Here is a 21,871-nt window from a genome sequence, read left to right on the forward strand (position 1 = left end):
TGAAAAGATACTCAACATCATATTTCATTAGGAAAATGCAAATTAAAACAATTAGATACCACAACACACCTATTAGAATGGCCAAAAGTTGAAAACTGACACCACCAAACCCTGGTGACAATGTGGAGCAACAGGAACTCTCATTCTTGCTGGTAGAAGTGCAAAATGATACAGCCACTTTGGAAGACATTTTAGCAGTTTCTTATCAAACTAAACATACTTCTACCATACAATCTAGCCATCAGACTCTTAGGAATTTGCCCAAATGAGTGAAAACATATGTCCATACAAAAACCTATACAAATGTTTATAGTAGCTTTATTTATAATTGCCAAAATTGGAGGCAACCAAGATGTCCTTCAACGGGGAGTGGGGAGGCTGGCACTGCTAGCTGAAGAGTAGGCACTATTTTCTTGAATCCAATAAGCAAATTAAAACATTGGTGAATGATCAGAAAAATCTCACTATGCTTCTCAAGTAGATGGAGTCTTACATATCTCCAGATGATGTAAATTGTATTTTATTAAGACAGTCAATGCATGACTAATAAACTCATTTTTTTTAAATGAATGCAAAGGCACTGTTTTTAGTTTTTAAAATTTGAAAGTAAGCTTTCATATGCAAGTTATGTTATTTTTAATGTATTACACATGCCTAATGAAAGGAGGATAAAGTTTTCAATATTTAATTACAAACATATTAAAATAAGTTTTGAACTTAAGATTCATGAGGAGGTACATATTTATAAGTAATACTGCGTAATATCATGGACTTGAAAGATTAGTATTGTTCATACCAATTTTAAAATGCACAATTAAAAATAAATGAGTCCCTATATGTTTGCCCTGAAAAAGCCTTACAAGGCTATCTTATTTGTTCATTATGACATAACGATTCTATGAACAATAAAGAACAGATATCATAAAGCATGGAAGAACTCATGTACTGTGGATTCATCTGTACTGCATAATTCCATGAAACTGAAAGGCAGAAACCTGGTCATCTATAAGATCAGATAATTGACTAGAATTTAACTTTCCAGTTTTAGAAAATACTGACTTTAAACCCAATAGACTATTAAAAGAAAAAAAAACACCTGAAATAACTTCAACAAAAATAGACATTCATTATTTTAACTATTTTTTATTTCAATCTTGAAACAAAAACATTAGGTTATATGTAATAAATCATTCCTTCTAATTCTTTAGTTTAATGATTTTTATGTACTTTATCACCAACACTTACTTTTCATCAAGAAGGATAAGTCTATAATTTTACACATGACTAGTAAGAAAGGGAAGTTAATGCCAAACAACTTAGGCTGAATCCACAATCTTACCACAAACGTTTAAAAAAAAAAAAGAAAAGACTAAATTTTCTTGAATTTTTAAAGTAATCCACATTTCTTTTTCAATGTGTAAACTCACTGAACTTTCCACTCCTAACTATGTAAGACAAGAAAGGCTGATCCCTACACATGCGTTTTAGTGGGAAGTGGTGAATATAAAAAAATCTGAAAAATATTATTTTCTCCCCATTTCAATTCATTCCTATTCTGTAGCCATAAAGATACTGAAATTGAAATAAGTACCTAAAAGACTAAGCATTTATTCAAATAAAACCTAAGATAGATCATTCAATCTTAAAATAAAATTATATATACCTTTCAAAAATTATAATTTCGCATTGTTTCCCATCTGGCGTGGCTTCGTGTCCACTCATCCCCACTCTCTCACACAGGATCCCTTTTATAAATAAAATTCACTTAGAACAATGTCAAGTTTCAGAGATAAAGTTTTACGATATGTCCAAATGGCCTTTTTTTAAAGCTCTAATCAATCTTAATTTAAGAAACATGATTAAGTCTTCACCAGTTTGTTTTATTCTGTTCTCTTCACAACCAAAATGTCATGAATTAAGTAAAATTACTCTGCTGTCTCCTTTTCTCAATCTCTTATTCCACAGACCCTAAAGAGTTTTTCTATTTCTCATTCACATAGCTATCCTCAGTTCAAAATTCCTTTTGGTCCTTGAGAAGCTTGCACGAGCCGGATGGTTCACGTAAAACACAAGACATCCCTAAATTTCAGCAAGCCATTATCTTTCCTCCTGATACCTATATGAAGTTAATGTAAGTAGAGAAGACAATTCTGCAATAACTTCTACAGGACATTCAGTACCTTCTATAACAAAGTTTATTTAAGTGGGATTATATAGATGTGAAATCTAATTAAAAGACAGAATACATACATGAGGTTCTATGAATACTGTTTTTACACATGTGAACTGCGTGAAGAATGTTATATCAAGCGAGTTTTTTAAAATAAAGGTAAATGGAATAAGATAATCAAAGATAAACATGTTTAGAGTGGAGATGCGCAGGTAGCTGTAATGCAAGATTAAGAATGATGTAACTTCCTACTCGAGAATAAAACAGCATTTGCATGCATTTAAGAGAAAAGGCAGAACAACTAAACACTTAAAGGAGTTTTCGGGAGGGTCATCTGCTAAGATTTACAAGACAACCCTATAGTCAAAATTTAAATTAGCATCCATTACATTTTTTTCCCCCCCACGATTTGGGATAACCGCCTAGAATTAACACTGTGATCACATCATAGAAGTGAGCCTTACAATGTAAGACCATTTTAACCTGACACGGTGGGCTTTGGCTCTCGGAATAAAAGGCAAAGGAAAAAAACTCACTGCTGCTTTGAGGATAACAGCTCACCTCTAATCCATGAAAGGAAAGACTGCATTTTTAAAAAGTTAAGGATGCAAGAAGTGCGAGAGAAAACGTAAGAAACCTAGTTAGAGACCAATTCAGGAAATTAAGCATGCAATATTAAGAGTTCCAGAAAGAATTAATGGAGGGGAAGAAATATTAAAAACATAGCAGAGGGCTTCCCTGGTGGCGCAGTGGTTGAGAGTCTGCCTGCCAATGCAGGGGACACGGGTTCGAGCCCTGGTCTGGGAAGATCCCACATGCCACAGAGCAACTAGGCCCGTGAGCCACAACTACTGAGCCTGCGCGTCTGGAGCCTGTGCTCCGCAACAAGAGAGGCCGCGATAGTGAGAGGCCCGCGCACCGCGATGAAGAGTGGCCCCCGCTCGCCGCAACTAGAGAAAGCCCTCGCACAGAAATGAAGACCCAACACAGCCAAAAATAAATAAATAAATAAATAAAAATTTTTAAAAATAAAATAAAAAAAAAAAAAACATAGCAGATAAACTTCCAGAGATGGAGAGACTTGCATTTGAAAGGGCCCCTCAAAGGTTGTGCAGGAGTACAAAAAATGCCCGCCCTCAGATACATTGTTAAAAAATTCACAGCAAGTCATGAGGGGGAAACGGTAGGCCAGGAGAATCACTATTTTCCATGATCAACCCTTTGATGCTATTTGATTTTTTTGAAAAACATTAACTGTTTCACGATGATAAACATTAAATTCGAGGTGATGTCATTTATCTTCATAGTCATATGTCAACACAGTTATAATTATAGGTAAGCATTATAGCTAAACATTTATACTTATGCATCTAAAAAGCTATATATATCTTGAAAATTGAGTATAGGTACGACTAAACAAAATCTCTATTTCATGTACTTTTGAAGTTACACACTTCGTACTAAAATTTTTAAGCAAGTAAAAATAAAGCTAAGGTCACCATCATGCTGCTTGACTTAAGGCCTTGCCAAAACTTGTCAAAGGTGTGCGACCACTGTCGTGAATATAAGACTGCGGAAAAATGCATTTCAACCACCAGAAACATAGCATGCAGGACTAATAAAAATACACGTAATTACCTGCTGCGGGATCTGTCACTGCTTGGCTGGTGATGCCAGATGGCGGTTCCTGAAGCTGGTAAGTGGCATTTGTGGACGGCGTCGTTGGGCTGCTGTTGCTACTTGTCATGTAATGTGCCGGGTACGGCGAGCTGTTGTAATACTGTGCATACTGACCCTGGCCGAAGCTGGGATACGATGGATAGTCCTATCAAATCAAACCACACAAGAGCACCTGTCAGAATACAGCTGCTGCTTAGTGTTTTCAGAATGTAACCATGAATGTGTTTGCACTTCCGTCTTCTCTGACTTCCCAAAGGGACACACAAGCACACGCTGGCTGAAGTGAGCAGACTTGCAAACCAGTTTTATGTAAGATCAGGTTCCCTCTTCATATTTCTATTCCATGATTTCTAGGTAAAATTCAACCAATCTGAGAACCAAACAACTCACCATATAGGACCGCTAAAGAGATTTTTAAAGGAGGAAAAAAAAAAAAAAAAAAAAAACAACTATTAGAAGGCTTAAGGAAGGTCTCGCTTATAGTGTAATATAAACGAATCTTTCTTTACCTAAGAAAATCATCTGTTGCATTTCTTTAAATTTCAGAAGTTAAACTGGCTTTGAAAATTACCTGCTGTGAACTGTTAAATCCAGAGGAATTCGTGAGTGAATTATTTCCTGTATATAATCCCGATGATGTTGTAAAACTGCTACCTAAAACAAAACGAAAAGAAATATGGTTGACTAAGCCATGCCAAGTAATATGCCTATAGGAAATTATTATTTAGATAAAGCAGGGTTGGAGCTCACTGCAAATGCGTTTGGTTTATCTTTGAAACCAGAATCCATTGCCATGGCTAAAATTTTGTTTTCTTAAAATGGTCGACCATTTTAGTTTCACTATACTACAAAGAATTAAAAAGTAGAGAGGTTTACATTTCTGAGGACATGAGGAACTCATATAAACTATGGACAAAATTATACATTTGTGCAAAAATATTAGACACCGAGCTTTCCATTTCAATTTGTAAAACACACCAGGATTTTTCATATCTTTACATTAAATACACTTATTGTAAAGCAACAGGATCAGATTGAATGATCTTTAAAGTTCCTGCTAGCTCAAAAACTATGATGCTACTTCCAAAAATGCAAAATGCTTTCCAACTCGTACTTGTCATCTGAATGGCCACCGAAAAAGCTGGTTATTTCATTTCACAGAAGAATGAAGGGAAGCACTTGAAGTATTTGATTAAAACAAAGATCAAATAGGAACATGACCAATGTTTTATGTATTACATGTGCTGTGTAGGCAACACCCTGTTTGTTGAATGTCTCTGCGTCAAAAGATACAGCAGGCGTTGTGCAGGATTCAAGCCAAAGAGCAAATCTTAGTCCCCTCCTTCAATGGATTTACTATCTTACTGTTTAACCACGCAAAGTGACAACACACCATTTTTTTCTTGAAGTATAGTTGTGTTAATTTCTCCTGTACAGCAAAGTGATCCAATTATACATACATTTTTTAATATTCTTTTCCATTACGGTTTATCTCAGGAAATGTAATATAGTTCCCTGTGCTCTACAGTAGGACCTTGTTGTTTATCCATTCTATATGTAATAGTTTGCATCTGCTAACCACAAACTCCCACTCCATCCCTCCCCTACCCCCCAACCCCTTGGCAACCACAAGTCTGTTCTCTATGTCTGTGAATCTTTCTGTTTCCTAGATAGGTTCATTTCTGTCATGTTTTAGATTCCACATATAAGTGTTATCATATAGTATTTGTTTTTCTCTTTCTGACTTACTTCACCTAGTATGATAATCTCTAGGTCCATCCATGTTGCTGCAAATGGCATTATTTTGTTCTTTTTTAAGGCTGAGTAGTATTCCATTGTATATATATACCACATCTTCTTTATCCATTCATCTCTTGATGGACATTTAGGTTGTTTCCATGTCTTGACTATTGTGATAGTGCTGCTATGAACATAGGGGTGCATCTACCTTTAATAATACACTATTTTTGATGATAATTTTGGCAAAGATTTTTGAAAAGATCAGGGATTGGCAAACGTGTAAAAAATGGCATTTATACACAACAAAATGGGGATTTAAATAAGACAAGCTATTGGGCTATTTGGTCATGATCAAGAAATTTTATATATCATTTAACCCAGCAATTTTATTGCCAGGCTATCTAAGAAAATATGGATTTATACAATGAGGTAGTTAGTAAAGATATTCTTCAGTGTTATTTCTAATAACAAAACATAGAGAGCATCCCCAAATTCTTAATAGGTGTTATTTGGAAAATGGAATATTATGAAACTGTTGAAATAGTATCATAATGACATTTAACGACACAGGAAATTTTTTCATACTAATTTGTTAAAATAAAAACTAAAGCAACAAAAATGTTCTTTGTGATCTCATTTGAAATATTTTTAAAGCATAAAATATATTTCCAAAAAGCACAAAAATGTCAGAATCTATGGAGGGGTGCAATCTATGGTCACATAATATTCATGGAGCCAATGTACATTTTAAAATTTTCTACTCAGAACCTGTGTTACTTCTGTAAACAAAAAACCATTTTTTTAAATTAAAATTTTATGGCAAATGAGCAGTCTAGGCAGTAAATGCGTGGGCAGTTTAAGGAGGACATCTTCCATGTGAACTGCCTAGTCACAGATGCCTTCAGATACAATGTGGTAGTTAATATATGCCAATTATTTACTTGCTACTGAACATTTAAGTACTGGCTAAAGAGTCAGAAAACAGAGTTTCCAGTTCATTACTTATGAGCTGTTTGGACTCTGGACAAGTCACCTAACTGCTCTAAGAAATAATTTCCCTAGCTGTAGAAACTCTATTTCATAGGCTTCTTAAACAGATCAAATGAAGTAATGTTTTGGAAAACATAATGAACAAGCCACAGTAACACACAAATGTTCAGAATCGTTACTGTTTATTCCAGTAAACGTTTCTAAAATTCTCCACCGTATTTATCTTTTCCCTTTTTTGACTTTCCCAAACTAGATAAATATGACTTAATCTCTTTGCATATCTAAAATTCTTTTCCTACTTATTTATCAAGCATCTACGCACTTTGAAAACCCAATCAGAGGATTTGTTATTTTTGGATGTAGGGTATCTTTTTTGGTAGGTTCCAGTGCTTTTTTGTTCAGCAGTTAGTTGTGATTCCGGTGTTCTTGTAAGAAGAGGTGAGAGCACGTCCTTCTACTCCGCCATCTTGAGCTAATCTCAAGGATCTGTTACTTTTATTAAGAGGGGAAAATATTTCCTAAGATAGTTTTAAATGTAGTTATTACAGACTCATATTTGAGGTTTCCTCATTTGTAAATTTTAGGAACATCGGTTGTTCAAAGGGCCCAGGACACCTATCACAGATAAGCTGCGAGCTCTCACAACAAATACTTGTTTCACCACAAACGTAGGGGCAACAACAGACAAGCTTTTCATATTAATGATCATTTGCACGTGGCAACCACATAACTTATTAAGCAAGTATTAAATATAGGGCTTGTGGTGATAATTACATGAGGACAGAAGATACAGGCTTGGACCTCTAGGACTTACCAGGTTAACATTAGTTCTGTTGTTTTTCTTTTTAAACACTGGACTTCATGGGCATATGACTCATTCTATATATTTGTATGTCAGTGAACAATTAACATTAAATCTGTATCTATACCTATATATATATATCACAAACTTATAATGAGCATTTAAAAAATTCCTTATAAAAATTCAAATTTATTCTGGGTAAGAGTGTGAATATCAATACTTTTGAAAACTGTATTATATACATTTGATAGGAAAAATTACTTTGGGTTATGACTTGTGACTTTCATTTAAACTACACGTTTTTAGGTTATGACTTGCTACTTTCGTTTGTACTACACATTTTTGAACAATAAATAGTGACCTCAATAATCCCCAGCCACCAAGAAAATGAATTAAGATATAGAAAATATATTTTAAAAATGGATGTTTTCATTCCATAACTTATTCCCTGGAACAAAGTAGAAAAGACCATGGAAGCTATATATATTGGCACATACAGGCCATTGGGGTCTAACCAAGTAAATCACTGTTCAGTACTCTAAATGGTACCCCAGTGACTTCCCAGACTTCATGCTACTTCGACAGTGGTACATTAGCTGGAATTCAACATAAGTTATACTCATTTACTGGCTGACTGGAGGCTGAGATTCCATTCCATTTCACATGCAGGAGCAGGAGTTTAACAGCACTCCAGTGGCCTACGAGACTTAATGCAACTTCCACAAGGATCTAACTTAACGTCAGGCAGAGATGGACGTGCTAGAGAATCAGGCTCAGGCAGTATTAATTTTTAACCCTCAGAATCAGATCCGCAGGGCTGCCCCACCCGCCTCCATGGAGGACTTAGGAAAGAGAGCTGATAACTTTTAGTCCAGGCCACCAGCACTGGATTTCTTCAACAGCCTGCTTCCTGGTCTCTGCCCATCTTCCGGCCCCCTCCAGCTCATTCTCCACACCAGCAGTAGAATACTTTCTCTAAGGTGCATATCTGATCTTCTCACTCCCTTGTTAAAAAAGTAACTGCCCCCTATTAGCCTCAGGATCAAATTCAAACTCCTTACCAGGGCTTATTTATTAGGCCCTACTCGGTCTGACTGTAGTTTCTCTCTTAGATTTCTTTGATCTCTTCCCAGGAACTCCCACCCCTCACCCACCCAGATACACATTCCAGCCTCATACAAGGGAAGCCACACGTGGTTCTCTGAAGGTTACTCTTTGCACCTCTCCCTCCCTCCCCACTCCCACTATATCCTGGCTAACTTCTAATCGCTTCCCAATTCAGCACGGACTAGAAACTCCTTTCCTCGGAAAAACCTTCCCTGAATTCCCCTCTTCTCCTCTTTCCTCCTAAGCCTGGGTTACTGAATTCCTCTCTGTCTCCCTCTTCTTCTCTGTGATGTGTATATTTTATATATATGACATATATGAACAATAAAAATGGAAAACATGCATTGAATGCTTACTATATGTTAGGAATAAGTTCATCTTTCACATGCTTTATCTATCAAAATAACTCGATACTATAGGGAACCAGAGGGTGAGGTTAGGGTAATATAGCTTCCATGGGATGGAAGTAAAATTAAACATGGCTCCGTCTGGTTTTAGAGTCTATACGATGCTCTCTCATGTCCTCTTACCCTGTTCTCTGTTGCTTTATGGGAAGATCTGAAGTTTACTAAAGTGTTCCCAGGGATCATTCTACAAGGATGAAAAAAAAAAAAAAAACCATAGGAAGCAAACATAGAATCAAAATAGAAGTGACAAGAATAATCATACTTAAAACATACCAAGGGCTTACTCTGAGCCAGGCCAATCAAATATTTTACATGTTACAACTCACGAGCTCTTACAACCACCCCTCAGGAAAGTACTATTATACCCCATTTTACAGATGAAGACACTGCCCAAGATTATAAGCAAGTGTGGCAGACCTGGGGTTCAATCCCAGGCCATCTGGCTCCAGAGTTGAAGTTCTTAATCTCCGCCATGTATTGCCTCTCAAAGTAACCAGGGTTCTTTTTCTTTTAATATATATTTTTTAACCAACATATTCAACATATGGCTAACTATCTGCCACGGAATCACCAGAAGGTGTTTGTTAAATGGCACAAATCTGGGCCCCTCCTCAGACACAGAAATCACCATCTTACTGAGGCAGGAGGGGTAGGATGTGACCTGAAAATCCACAGGTTTACTGAACACCTAAAGTCCCTGATTTCTAGCCACTATGTTTTAGTACCAATTCAACTAGTGTTTTAGCAACTGCTTCAAAAACCCCCACTAGTATAAGTTTTGTTTTTACACTAAGAAAGTAATCACACTCACCAGGAATTTAAAGAATGGAAGCTTCTCAGAGACTGTTTTGGGTATTTGTGGCCCTTGAGCTGGGTTAAACAAAGCTCATAGGGAGTAAAGGGTCCCATTGTGATAGCTGATCTGATGCAGATTGGGTGCCAGTATTACCAGATGAATTCACCAAAGCTTAGAACACCACAAAGCAAAGGCAAAATAGCAATAACAAGGCTCCTAAGAAAGCGTCCGTGTGTAGCTACTAAACCCACTTCCTACTCTACCCAGGCCTGGGAGACGAGGCACATTTGTGTAGAAGGCCACCATGTACCAGACTTAAGCATGTATGCTACAGGGGAGAAAGGGCAGGACATGACCAGGAAAAACAGACCTCCTTCTTACATTAGGATCCATCCTCTTAAGAGTTTCTGTTCGATTCACAAGAGTCTTCACTTACAACGTTAAGTCACAGAATTAGGCTTAGTATTGAGAATTCATTTATCAAAATAAAATAGAAGTATTTTTCTTCCTAGATACAAAAGATTTTACATGAAAAGTCACCTCTAGATAAAGAGAACAGAAATAGTCTATGATAAATTGTTTTATATTTTATTTAACATATCATGAAAATTCCCCAAAGTAGAAAGAATTCCCATTTAGAATCCATTACTTCTCACTCAAGGAGTTTGGCAGAGATTGGTTCAAATGGAGCTCCAATAATGCCCAATATTATTCTTGGTAGAGTTTGGAATTAAGTTACCTTCCGAGCAGGGTGGCAGTGGTGATACTTTCTTCCCCACTAGTGAAAAGGAAAATCTTATCTGTTTAAATAGTTTACTATTGTGAAAAATCATAGCCATTTTTCTTTTTTGGCAGGTAGGGGAGACACTCATTTCCAGACTAGAACACTGGAAAAATCTTTCCTTTCAGAACTTCTCTAAGAGACAAAATTATTTTTCATTCCATTGTCTTCTTTTTAAAGTTGAGAGTTTTTATATTCTGAATGGGAAGATTATATATGTTATACCATGAAAAAAAAAAAAAAAACCTTTCCAAGTTAGTTCGGTCCACAGCAACTACTGGCACATCTATTTGGCACACTTACTACTCTAGAGGGTGTTGTGGGACCAAAAGAAGTGGGTGTCATGAGTCTATCCTTTGAGGAAAGTTTAAAAACACACAATCTCATGAAAGCACCACCAAGAAACATTAGCTTGTGTTACCTACATGAGCACCACAAGTTCTGACATGGAGCTGCTCAGTCAATGAAATGAAAACATCTGATTAGACTGAGACGGGCAATACACAGAAAATACACAGAACATGTCAGGGAGCGTATTCCTGGTACATACTGAGTATAAACTATTCAAAGGAGAAGATCTGAGAGTGAAAAGTTTATAGGGAAGTAGGGAAAGAGACTAAAGGTAGGTGACAGAAGTTTCTTGATCATTTAAGAAAAGAATAACAGTTCAGCAAAATGACATTCTTTATCGGAAAAACCCAGGAATCTGAATGTTGATCATACCAATATTAGCATATTGGGACACAGGAAATGTTATGATTCTGATTTTCCTTTTAAGGACTAGAGGACGTGTTATAAATGCAAAGATATTTTTGTTTATATAACTGGGCCTGGAGATGGGGGTGGGTTAGCATTTGGGGTGGAGAGGTGGGGCTGGGGGTGCCCAGGAGAGGAATACACTCACCAAGCTACTTCCCAAGGCCTGCCTGCCCACAGCTCACTACGTGAATTCAGGATGGGGTGCCGCTATCCTGAAAACTCATCTTACTCATTCTTGCGCCTCGTATTTAATGCTTCTCTCCGTCCATCCCCATTTCCCATCCTTCATGATCTGGCTAAAGTCCTGTCTTCCCAATAAGCTTTCCCTGACTGTTCTTCTCTGCACTGATTTTACCTTCTGGGAACTCGAGCTCACTAATAATTGATACCACTGATCTCAGAACAGCACTAAACAAGCCTTCATTGGTCTTGCTTTTATCCTGACCATAAGTTCCTTAAATTCACGTGTTATACTTATTCACCTGTCTCACATGGACAAGGAGAAACCACATCTGATTAGTGCCTTTGAAGGGTTTCGTGTAGGCTCCAGTAGGAGACAGAAGTGGTACTTGAGTTTCAATCCAGGATGGTAATGACAACAGGGTCCAGTGAGAATACGACTGTCATAAAGAAGCAGGTGTAGTAACAAGAGGAAACCTTTCCACAACTGTGTGTGTGTGTGTGTGGTAATGGTGGCAGAAGGCTGTTTGGAAGAGCAATTTGAAGTGCCAACAGATATCAGGAAAGGAAAGCATCTCTCAACTTCCTTATTTGTTTGGCAATGAAAAAGACAGTGGGGAAAGGAAAAATAACCAAATAATAATTGTTTATTTCTCAGATTTTATCTAAAGGACACACACTTTACTGGTTTCTTTTAAACTGGATGATATATGAAGGCTTTAAAAATTAGATTATAATCACTACTTTAGATGTAAATTACATGAAGAATATTAAATACAGGACTTAGAAGCACCTTCTGGAAGGATTTAAAATATGTCTGAATTTCCGGAAAGAAAATCCAGCAGGGTTTTAAATCAGATAAAATATTAAATTAATTAAGCATCATGAATTCTGAGCAGCTCATAAAATATCACTGATCTAGCTCAGATATTGGTATTTCATGGGTACATGAATGAAAATAAGAGCCTTGCTTGCAGATGAAGAATCTCAAATTCAGAACGCAATAACATCCTACGATTTTACAGTCCATTTATATTTCAGCATTTCCACATCCATTGTCTCAGGTTATTTCCCACATCAGTATGTGAGGTAGGATCCTTGTCAGAGAGAGAATGGTGATTTCCTGGCCCAAAGACTCTGAGTTAGGGAATGGCCATTATCTATCTCCACTTCCAGGCCACCATTTACCATTCGACCACACAAAATGCACCCTTTAGATGCTCTGATTCAGCAATGTTGAAATTGAATTATATATTGTAAAAAGTCGTATTTTTAATTTAACTTCAATTTTTTATTATTGACGTAGAGTTGACTTACAATGTTGTGTTAGTTTCTGGTATACAGCAAAGTGATTCACTTATACACATATATATATATTCTTTTTCATATTCTTTTCCATTATAGGTTATTACAAGATATGGAATATAGTTTCCTGTGTTATACAGTAGGTCCTTGTTGTTTACCTATTTTATATATAGTAGTTTGTATCTGCTAATCACCTATATGTGAATCTAAAATATGATACAAGTGAACTTATTTACAAAACAGAAAGAGACTCACAGACGTAGAAGACAAATTTATGGTTACCAAAAGGGAAAGGGGTGGGCAGGACAGAAAAGTGGTATTAATTTTTCACTGGACAAACATCACGGACACACAAAGGGTAGAGACAAGGGAATCTGCGAAATTTCATAAATAATGATCTCATTTCTAAAAGACTTCTTCATTGTAACTCTTTTGAGGCTGGTAAACAATTTTAAAAGTAAATTATATAGTCACCCAAGGATAGTGTATCAGAAATATTGGCTTTCTTCTTGTCACCATCAGGGGTTGCTACAGGGAAAAGGTGGTGGTCTCGTCAACCAACCGTAACAAACAAGAAACAGTTTTGCTAGAAGACCCTGTGTGGCCACCCAGTTCTATAGATGCTAAGCAATTGTAGTTTAAAAATAAACCAACCCCTCCAAACCTTTATGAATAAATCCTTACTACTTTTTCACAGTTAAGAAGAACCCAGCCTATGTTGATTTATAACATGATTTAAAATATCAAATCAAAGTTTTGTGTGTGACTTAACCTGGAGAACGCTGCCCAGCTATAACTTCAGAAAAAAAAAAAAAAAAAGGTAACATGTAGGTCAAAGGTCTACTTAACAGAGAACAAGGACTTGCATTAAAAACCAGAATCCCAGCCAACATAAGAATGCTGGAACCTGCTGGGGCCTGTCTGTATTTCCCATGTTTTAGAGCATTTTCTAGCACTTACTTGGCAAGCAGGATGCTATTTGTCCCTCGTGTATTTTCACAGAAGTCCATTTGCTTTCCTTCCCTGGCCTCTTTGCCATGGGCTATGTCCATCATCGGGCGCAATCTATGCGGCAGAAGTCAGTGGAGCTCCCTGGGGAAAAGCCTCTGAAGGCCAGATGGGCTATTTAAAACCAAAGTTTTCCCCTTTTCTTACAAGAAGGCTTTTAAATGACCAAGTTTTCCTTTTTATCTCAGTAATAGTTTTTCTATTTCAAAGACAATTTGCAACTAGGGTAATAAAGACTACAAATCCTTGTTATTTATCTTTCTTCATCTATTTCTCTATATTTTAATAAAAACCAATTCATACCGACAATAATATGGGTATTGATCTCTGATTAATTATTGCTATTACTGGATTTCAAAAGATCTCCATACAATTTTCAACACTTGTCATTTGAAATAACACAAGATGCCAAAAGAACCGAAACAAAATATTACTGTTAAAAAATCAACTTAAGCAAAAAAAAAAATTCTAGAATGCAAAAAATTCCACAAACTAAAATATAAATGTGAGTAGAATGGGAAAGCAATTAAGAGAAATTGTGAACATCAGTGCAAGCTGCAATAGCTTTTCTCCGATTGTAACTCTCATCTGTCATTTTTATGCCAGAAAGTGCAAATCTCATAGGCTTTATCAGAGCAGATTATTAAAAAGGTTTAATAAATATTTTCTTAAAACCATATATTTGAAGTTAGGAAAAATACCATTTCTATAGATAATGAAAAAACTTTAACAGTACAGTTTGGTAAGCAATTTTGAGGTTCTAAAAAACTAATAAACTGAAAGACTTCAACTCTATATTTGAAAAGCTATAGACAGGCAGACCAACGGAAGTCAGGGTGGTTGTCCTTATTAGATTATTATTGGATGGTTCCCACTTCATAACAAGCCCTAGATCCGCGAGGTGCAGAGAACTGTGGAGCTGTCACCCTTCTGCATACCATTAACAAACCTCTGTCCTTGTTTTTTGTCTCTCCTCACTGGTTGGAACTCCAATCTCTTTAACAGAGCAAACAACATTATATACAAAGACGGAGTTCGAATTCGTGTGATTTTCTCCTCTAAAACAGAGCAATAAAACCGAAAGGAAAATAAACGAAGCGGGGTTTCCAGAGCCCTCTGGGTTTCGGGCGCGCGCATCTGTGTAGCCCCTCCCATCTATCGTGGCAAATCCTGACACCTTCTTGCTGCAGAATGACAGGAATGTCCCCACCTCACCGCTTCTCTGGGGCACTAAAACACTCAGAAAGGCATTCCACACAACCACCGCGATTCTGTGATGTCTCCATCCAGCTTCACCTACTAGCGTGAACACAGGGGAAGACTGCTTTGAACAAACTACCATAATAAAGTAACCAAGGATTTTACGATGCTAAATTCCAAATTCGTTTCCCCAAATGAAGAGCACTAGAGTTCTTATGAATCTTAACTTCCAGCTGCCATTGTGACACAGACCTCTCCACTCCCAGCAAAACATCTGTATATTTCAGACATACTACCAAATAAACTGAAAATATGAGAAGAGATGGTCACCCCCTGCAACTGTCGATCAATAGAACTAAGTTATTAGGGAAAGCTGGGTTTGCCTCAAAGCTGAAGCTTAACCAGTTAAGAGACCAGACTTAACTTGAATTACTTTTCGTGTGAAAATTGTTTGCATTTCCTTATCTCAAACAGATTGCTAAACAAAATGTCATTTTCTTCCTATGACTCAGCCTCAAAATTATGAACAGTTTCTTGTTTTCTGTGGTCGATGGTACTCTTAAGTCTATAGTGTATAGGATGGGGGTGGGGGGGTAAATGAATGAATGGGGATGCCAGCAATAGGTCTGGAACTTGTGTTTTTAAGAAATTATAACTAAAAGCTTGATTTCAAGTCAGATGCCTCTTTTACATAAAAGGAGAATAAAATTTGCTTATGACAAGCTTGGCAGATATTCTGTGAAATGGGTCAGTGAATCATAGGCTAAAGCAGTTTCTCCTAAGTTTTCTTGCCCTTAGTACATGTACGCACACACGTGTGCACACACGCACATACACACACACACAGAGACATACACATAAACTCACACGCCCCCCCCCTTCATTCCTGTTGTCAGTGCCCTTTGATTGGCAGCATTGAAAACACTATCTACAGGATCTACACGGTTGACCCAGGGGTCTCCAGGCACCCTCTGTCCGTCCACACTCCCTCATTCAACTCACTCATTTGCATGTTTGTCAATGGTGTGTGAAGAAAAATCTCACACCATCCAAAACTTCTTCCAGAAACACTGAAGCTGACCCTGGGGAGCATGAAGATGTCAAAAACTAACAGCAAGGATTTCACTTCCTCAGGGTGAACTCTACAGTTGTCCACGAACAGAAACATCTTGTCTTTCTCTGTTAAACTTAAGTTTCTAATCTTTCACTGGATGTACAAAAGAGATCCAATAAAAGCAGAAATAGAATTTTCCAGAATCTTGCAGCAAAGGTAAAAGCAATCAGATTTTCCAGTCCCTGAGGTTTTACTCTGTGGGCTTTTAGTAGTAGTGCATTTAAAAACTAGTGCATTTAAAAAATCTGATCCTTGTTTGGCTTAAGACGGCATGTGCCAGATTCACCGAAGCCTGCCACGGACATAAGTGTTGAACATTGGAGATGGAAGGATCCAGAAGGTTCACCTGGACTAGGTGAGGGCACCAAGGCTGGCCTAGTTCACAAGATTAGGCAGTGCCAAAATGCCCACAAATTACTAGTTAAATCTTTTCCTTAAGTGCCATGAAAATGTTAAAACACAGACAGTGCTTGGAAATGAGCTCTCTAAAAAAATTTTTCTAAGCTTCACGAGCTGGTATTTTTTTTTACTACTTACATAGCTAGCCGTGTAATGCAGTATCTCAGTTACCAAAAGAGCAAATCCACCCTTCAGGAAACATACTACAGGCAACTACATTTCACTGTTTTTGTAGTTTTCTGTAAGCACCTCCCCTATAGGTGCGGTCATTTAAGCGTATAGAAAACATGGCAGGGTCTGACAGTTCTAAACCATTCTCCATTTTGATGTATTCGTCAGCATTTTCAGATTCTTATCCTTTAAAGCCATTGTTCAGGGTCGTTGCAGGGATGAAATGAGATAATATATGTAAAATAATTAGAAAAGTGCTGGGCATATGATAAGTAAGTGCACGATAAAGAGTAGCTGTTTTTTTGTGTTACGGGCAGCAGAGTTTTCCATCTCGATAGAGCATAGCTTGTCACGTTCCCATCTTCCTCCCTAATCTTGGTTTCTGAACTAAATAATGTGGTGTTTACATGTCTGTTACCTCCATTTTCCCCACCAGTTCCTCGCACTCAAGTCACGCTGTGACTGCAGAGATTCCTGGGGCGTAAGGACCTGGTTGATACCACCTTCTTTCCCATCACTGCAGAGCTGAGTTTATTTCTTTGTCCACGGCCCTTCTGTGTTACCCACGGCTCCTGCTTTCCAGCACCCACCACCACTGCTGCCAACACAGCCATTTCTCTCTCCTGATTTTCTTCTTCACGTTCTTGGCTGTTTTCTCGTGTTTCTTCCATACGTTTGTATCATGTACACAAAGCCTGACCTTTGTTCATAGTGATTCTCCTTCCTTGCCAGCACATGAATTAGATCCGGCTCTTTTTTTGCTATACTTATTTGGTTACTGGGTTCTTGGAGCTCTCTTTGCTGGTTACATAATACATATATATGTGTATAGACACATATATAAATAGTATATATATTACATTTTTTATATTTATTTCATATATAGAGATTTTTTTTTTCCTCCTGGGGAATGGGAGAGAAGGAGAATTTAGGTAATGCTTCCTAATCTGGAACTATTTCAGAAGGCTGGATGATGATGATGATGATGATGATAATAATAACAATAATAATAATAATCACCCCTCCCCCACCACTACCACATCACTGCCACAATGAACACAGTAAATAAAAATAAGCCTTTGAATGCGTACTATGTGCCAGATGTTGGTCAGAGTGATAAACACGGATAATCTCAATTAAACCTCACAATACTACTGTGGGAACCGATAATATTATCCCCACATTTGAGACGGAGAAATGGAGACATGAGAAGTCAAGCCCCATGCTGAAGTCCCACGGACAGCAAGAGCAGGACTGTTGGACAGGCAGCCTGACTCTAGAATTTACGCGGTTCACCAGAGGGCAAGATTTCACTGTACCTTTAGTCCAACCTGCTAAATCTCACAGAACCAAAGAGGTGATCATCAAAAATTTTCCTGAAGTTCATCAGCATAACACCCGCTACTGAGTTAGTTTGAGTCATCTGGGTTACTAGAATATTTCTTCTAGTACTGTGAAATGCTAATATTATGAAATCTTAGTAACTAAATCTTTGAATAACTCATCATCATACCTTATATTTAAAAGGTCAAAGGATATTGGAGAAAGCACTAGGTAAAACACTCCCAAATCACTAAAATACATATGCTGTCATCCAAGATTCTAAGATCTTTTAACAGATATAAGATTGATATAAGCAAAAATCACCGTTATTCATTAAGGATAATAGAATTTAGAGAATTTTGAAAATCATTTCAGACATTATAGAAAGTTTTATATTAAAAAGAAGTATTGAAAAGACAAAGGTCAACAGACGCCCATGACTGGACACATAATATCATTTCATCCACTTCATTTTTTACAATGCACTTAATATTTAAGAAATACATATTAATCAGAGTTTACTTATTTATCCACATTTGACCATAAAGAGTTTATAGCATATTACATATCATTTATCCATCATCGGATTGGCAACTTTCAAGTTAATAGCATATTATTCTCTGGCTTCGTGTGTGAAAGTCATATTTTAGATTATTCTGAAAATGAGTGAGGTGCCATTATAGAAATATCCATATGAAATAATACCTCAGTCATGGAAAAAGGGTTCTAAAATCCCACTGGAAAGGCCATTCAACCAGGGGATGCCTAAAAACACAAAAAGTTGTAATGCAACATCCCAGATGCAATGAAACCTATAACTAGAAAAGCAATGCTACATTTGCTATATTTGGTGCTACACATGTCCTTATTTCTGCTTTAAAATAGAGTTTTTTCTGCCTCCAAATTAACGTTCTTTTCTCCTCTTTCATTTCCACTCTTCTCTCTACACTAACGCTATACTTACAACTCTGACAGCTAGTTAGTCCTCTTAGGAACTTTCCGCCACATAAGCTTTTGACCTGCGAGGACAGAAAGATAAAGCTAAGTCAAGGGCAATATTTCTCGAACTCTCTGAGACACACAGCATGCTTCTCTTCTCCTAATCCTTCCCAGGCTGACAATTTAGCAAAATATAATAGTTATGTATGACTAAAAGAATGAGATGAAAAAAGAAAAGACACAGAGTGCACGTCTGATTTCACCACCATAAGATTTACTGTGGACGTACCATGGAAGTTTCTAAACGCTCAACTCGCAATTTCTGTACTCAGCCCACTGTGGGTGGTAACCGAAGGGCTGCACGTGGGCTCAAGCCCAGGAATCACACGTGTAGTTATCTCTCCTCTCCGGAAGGCACTTCACCTGTTTCATTCTGACCTTTAGGATCCACTTCTCCTTAAAGAGACCGGATGCCCGGAGTAGAACGGAACCGACCATAGTGCCAGATTTTTTTCCCCATAACTCTCCTAAGACTCTGCAATTGCATAATGTATTTGTCTGTTTGTCTACTGTCTCTCTCCTTGACACAAATGAAAGCTTTAGGAGTGAATAGACTTTGTTTGCCTTATGATCCATTTCATTACTAAAGCCTAAGACTATTCGATTCTTTAATGAAGTCTCATCAATTTGTGTTCTTTTTATCCCTTTACTTAACTGATATTCAGCATGTGGAGAAACAGTTCTCTTCCGAGAGCAGCTTTCAAGCTTTGGAATCAAGCACGTGAGTAATATCCTTCTAACACTAAATGCTATCTGTCATAAGGTAATTTTAATTTTGTAGCCATCAAATATATCGAAACTTTATAATCCATGCCTTTTTTATACCAAAGGCAAAACCAAGTATGAAAGGATTAATGAATCTGGTCCCATAAAATTTTAGCTTCCCGTGCAGGAAAAAAAGCTCTTAAAAATGATACACCAGAAATACATCTATAAAACATTACTAAAGTTTAAGAGACGTAATATAAGAAATAATAAGAGAAAAACACCACCATGCTAGAAAAGAAAAACTGGTTTATCGGCTCAATTTTCTAAAAATACACATGGAAACAACAATGAAATCTTGGACCTTCCAAAATGACAATTTTTTTTAAAAGTAAAATATTTAATGTGTTCACGCTAATTCACAGCCCTTCCTTGTGGAAATATATAACAAATCCTTAAAAGAGTTGAAAACAGTTTACCTAGCAATTCCACACTTAAGTTTACTCAAAGGAAATAATTAAGCATGCACATAAGATGTTCGTGGCATCGCTCTAGATGTCCAATAATAGGGGGGTTAAATAAGATATATCTGTGAAACCATTAAAATGGTGCCATAAAATAGATTTTATTGATGTGAAAAGATGTCTATAACATATCTGTTACTTAAATGAGCAGGTTGCTATGTCTACCAGTGGATGAATGGATAAAGAAGATGTGGTATTCACACACAATGGAATACTACTCAGCCATAAGAAAAGAAAGAAATTTTGCCATTTGCAGCAACAAGGATGGACTTGGAGGGTATTATGCTAAGTGAAAAAAGTCAGACAAAGGTGGACAAATACTGTATCATATCCCTTATATGTGGAATCCAGAAAATAAAACGAATATAACAAAAAAGAAACAGACTCACAGATACAGAGAACAAACTAGTGGTTACCAGTGGGGAGAGGAAAGCGGGGAGGGACAAGAGAGAGGGAGGGAATTAAGGGGTACAAACTATTATGTATAAAATAAATGAGTTACAAGTTATGTATTGTACAACACAGGGAATATAGCCAGTATTTTGTAGTAACTATAAACGAAATATAACCTTTAAAAATTGTGAATCACTATGTTGTACTTCTCTAACTTACGTAATATTGTACATCAACCACACTTCAATAAATAAACAAAATTTTTTTTAAATAGCAGGTATTTAATTCTACTATAGCTTGGCACTATTGAAAAGATGCATATCATTTGTTAAACTGATTAGTGGTAAAAACAAAATATTAGGAGAATGTTTAAATTATGCGAGAACAATTTTCAAGTATTTTAGACACATTTGCATGATAATAATCTGCTAATTACAGTAATGCCTACTCTTGAAACACCTCCGACAACGTAAACTTTCAGCTGTCATCCATATGACTTGCACTTACATTATGTTCTGTCTATAGTTTCAAAATCAGAACCAGGGATGGGTCCTTAGAAGCAATAGCTTGAAGGTGCATTGAGTGGCTGTCAATTTGATCTCCTGGTCTTTGGCAGATCATTTAGTCAACACCTATCACATGCTCTATTTCCAGAGCCGTGATAATGAAAATGAAGAAAACATACCCCTTTGAGACAGGCTGACTGGCCACACCAAGTGCCAGGGTTTTTAGCATATATCACACTACAACCTCTTACATCACTGACTTTGCTTTTTTTTTTTTTCACTCTTTTTTTTAGTTGATAGAAGCAAAGGCAGAAAACTTCAACGACACAAAGAATTTTAGAGCTTTTTGTAAAAGAACCTGAGTGATCATCCAGTCTAACCCCTGGATGTTATAAATATGGAAATTTAGGCCTGGAGAGCAGGGAAGTAAAGAGCCAAACTAGAACCAGGAATCTTGCCTCCAAGCCCAGCCCACTTTCACCATCATCCACTACTTACACAGAATATCAGGTTCCACTTTAGAAAGTAATGATTGTCCCGCAGGATTAATGAAAAGAGCAATGCCAGTATGTATACAGACCTTGCATCTGGTAGCTATACGGTGCCTGTCCAGGTTGAGGGGTCCCAAAGCTTGTACCATAGCTGAGAAATCCTGTCTGTCCAGGTGACTGAGACTGTGACAATCCACCTTCAGTCTTGATGCCTGCCCACAATGCACCTAAATCAGTTAGTGATAGCTTATCTATCTGTTCATTTTCAAAAGCTGGTCCATATACAAAAACACTCCCACCACTATCCAATTACACACGCTT

The 21,871-nt window shown here is 37.1% G+C and overlaps 1 protein-coding gene across 6 annotated transcripts in view; it reads right to left on the bottom strand.

Moving 5' to 3' along the window:
• Positions 1-21,871, bottom strand: part of EYA1 (EYA transcriptional coactivator and phosphatase 1) — a 325,931-nt gene that overhangs the window by 93,870 nt on the left and 210,190 nt on the right. For 4 of the 6 annotated variants that reach the window (XM_082432589.1, XM_082432591.1, XM_082432588.1 and 1 more), the window contains 3 exons: positions 21,640-21,777; positions 4,422-4,504; positions 3,809-3,995 (listed from right to left, as the gene is read on the bottom strand). In XM_082432589.1, coding sequence (XP_082288715.1) covers positions 3,809-3,995; positions 4,422-4,504; positions 21,640-21,777 — 408 coding nt within the window. The remainder of the gene's footprint in view (positions 1-3,808; positions 3,996-4,421; positions 4,505-21,639; positions 21,778-21,871) is intronic. The other 2 variants (XM_082432593.1, XM_082432592.1) reach the window with 1 other exon arrangement.

This window comes from Balaenoptera physalus (genome assembly GCF_965194825.1).
Source record: "Balaenoptera physalus genome assembly, chromosome: 17".
NCBI classification, from domain to species: Eukaryota; Metazoa; Chordata; class Mammalia; order Artiodactyla; family Balaenopteridae; genus Balaenoptera; species Balaenoptera physalus.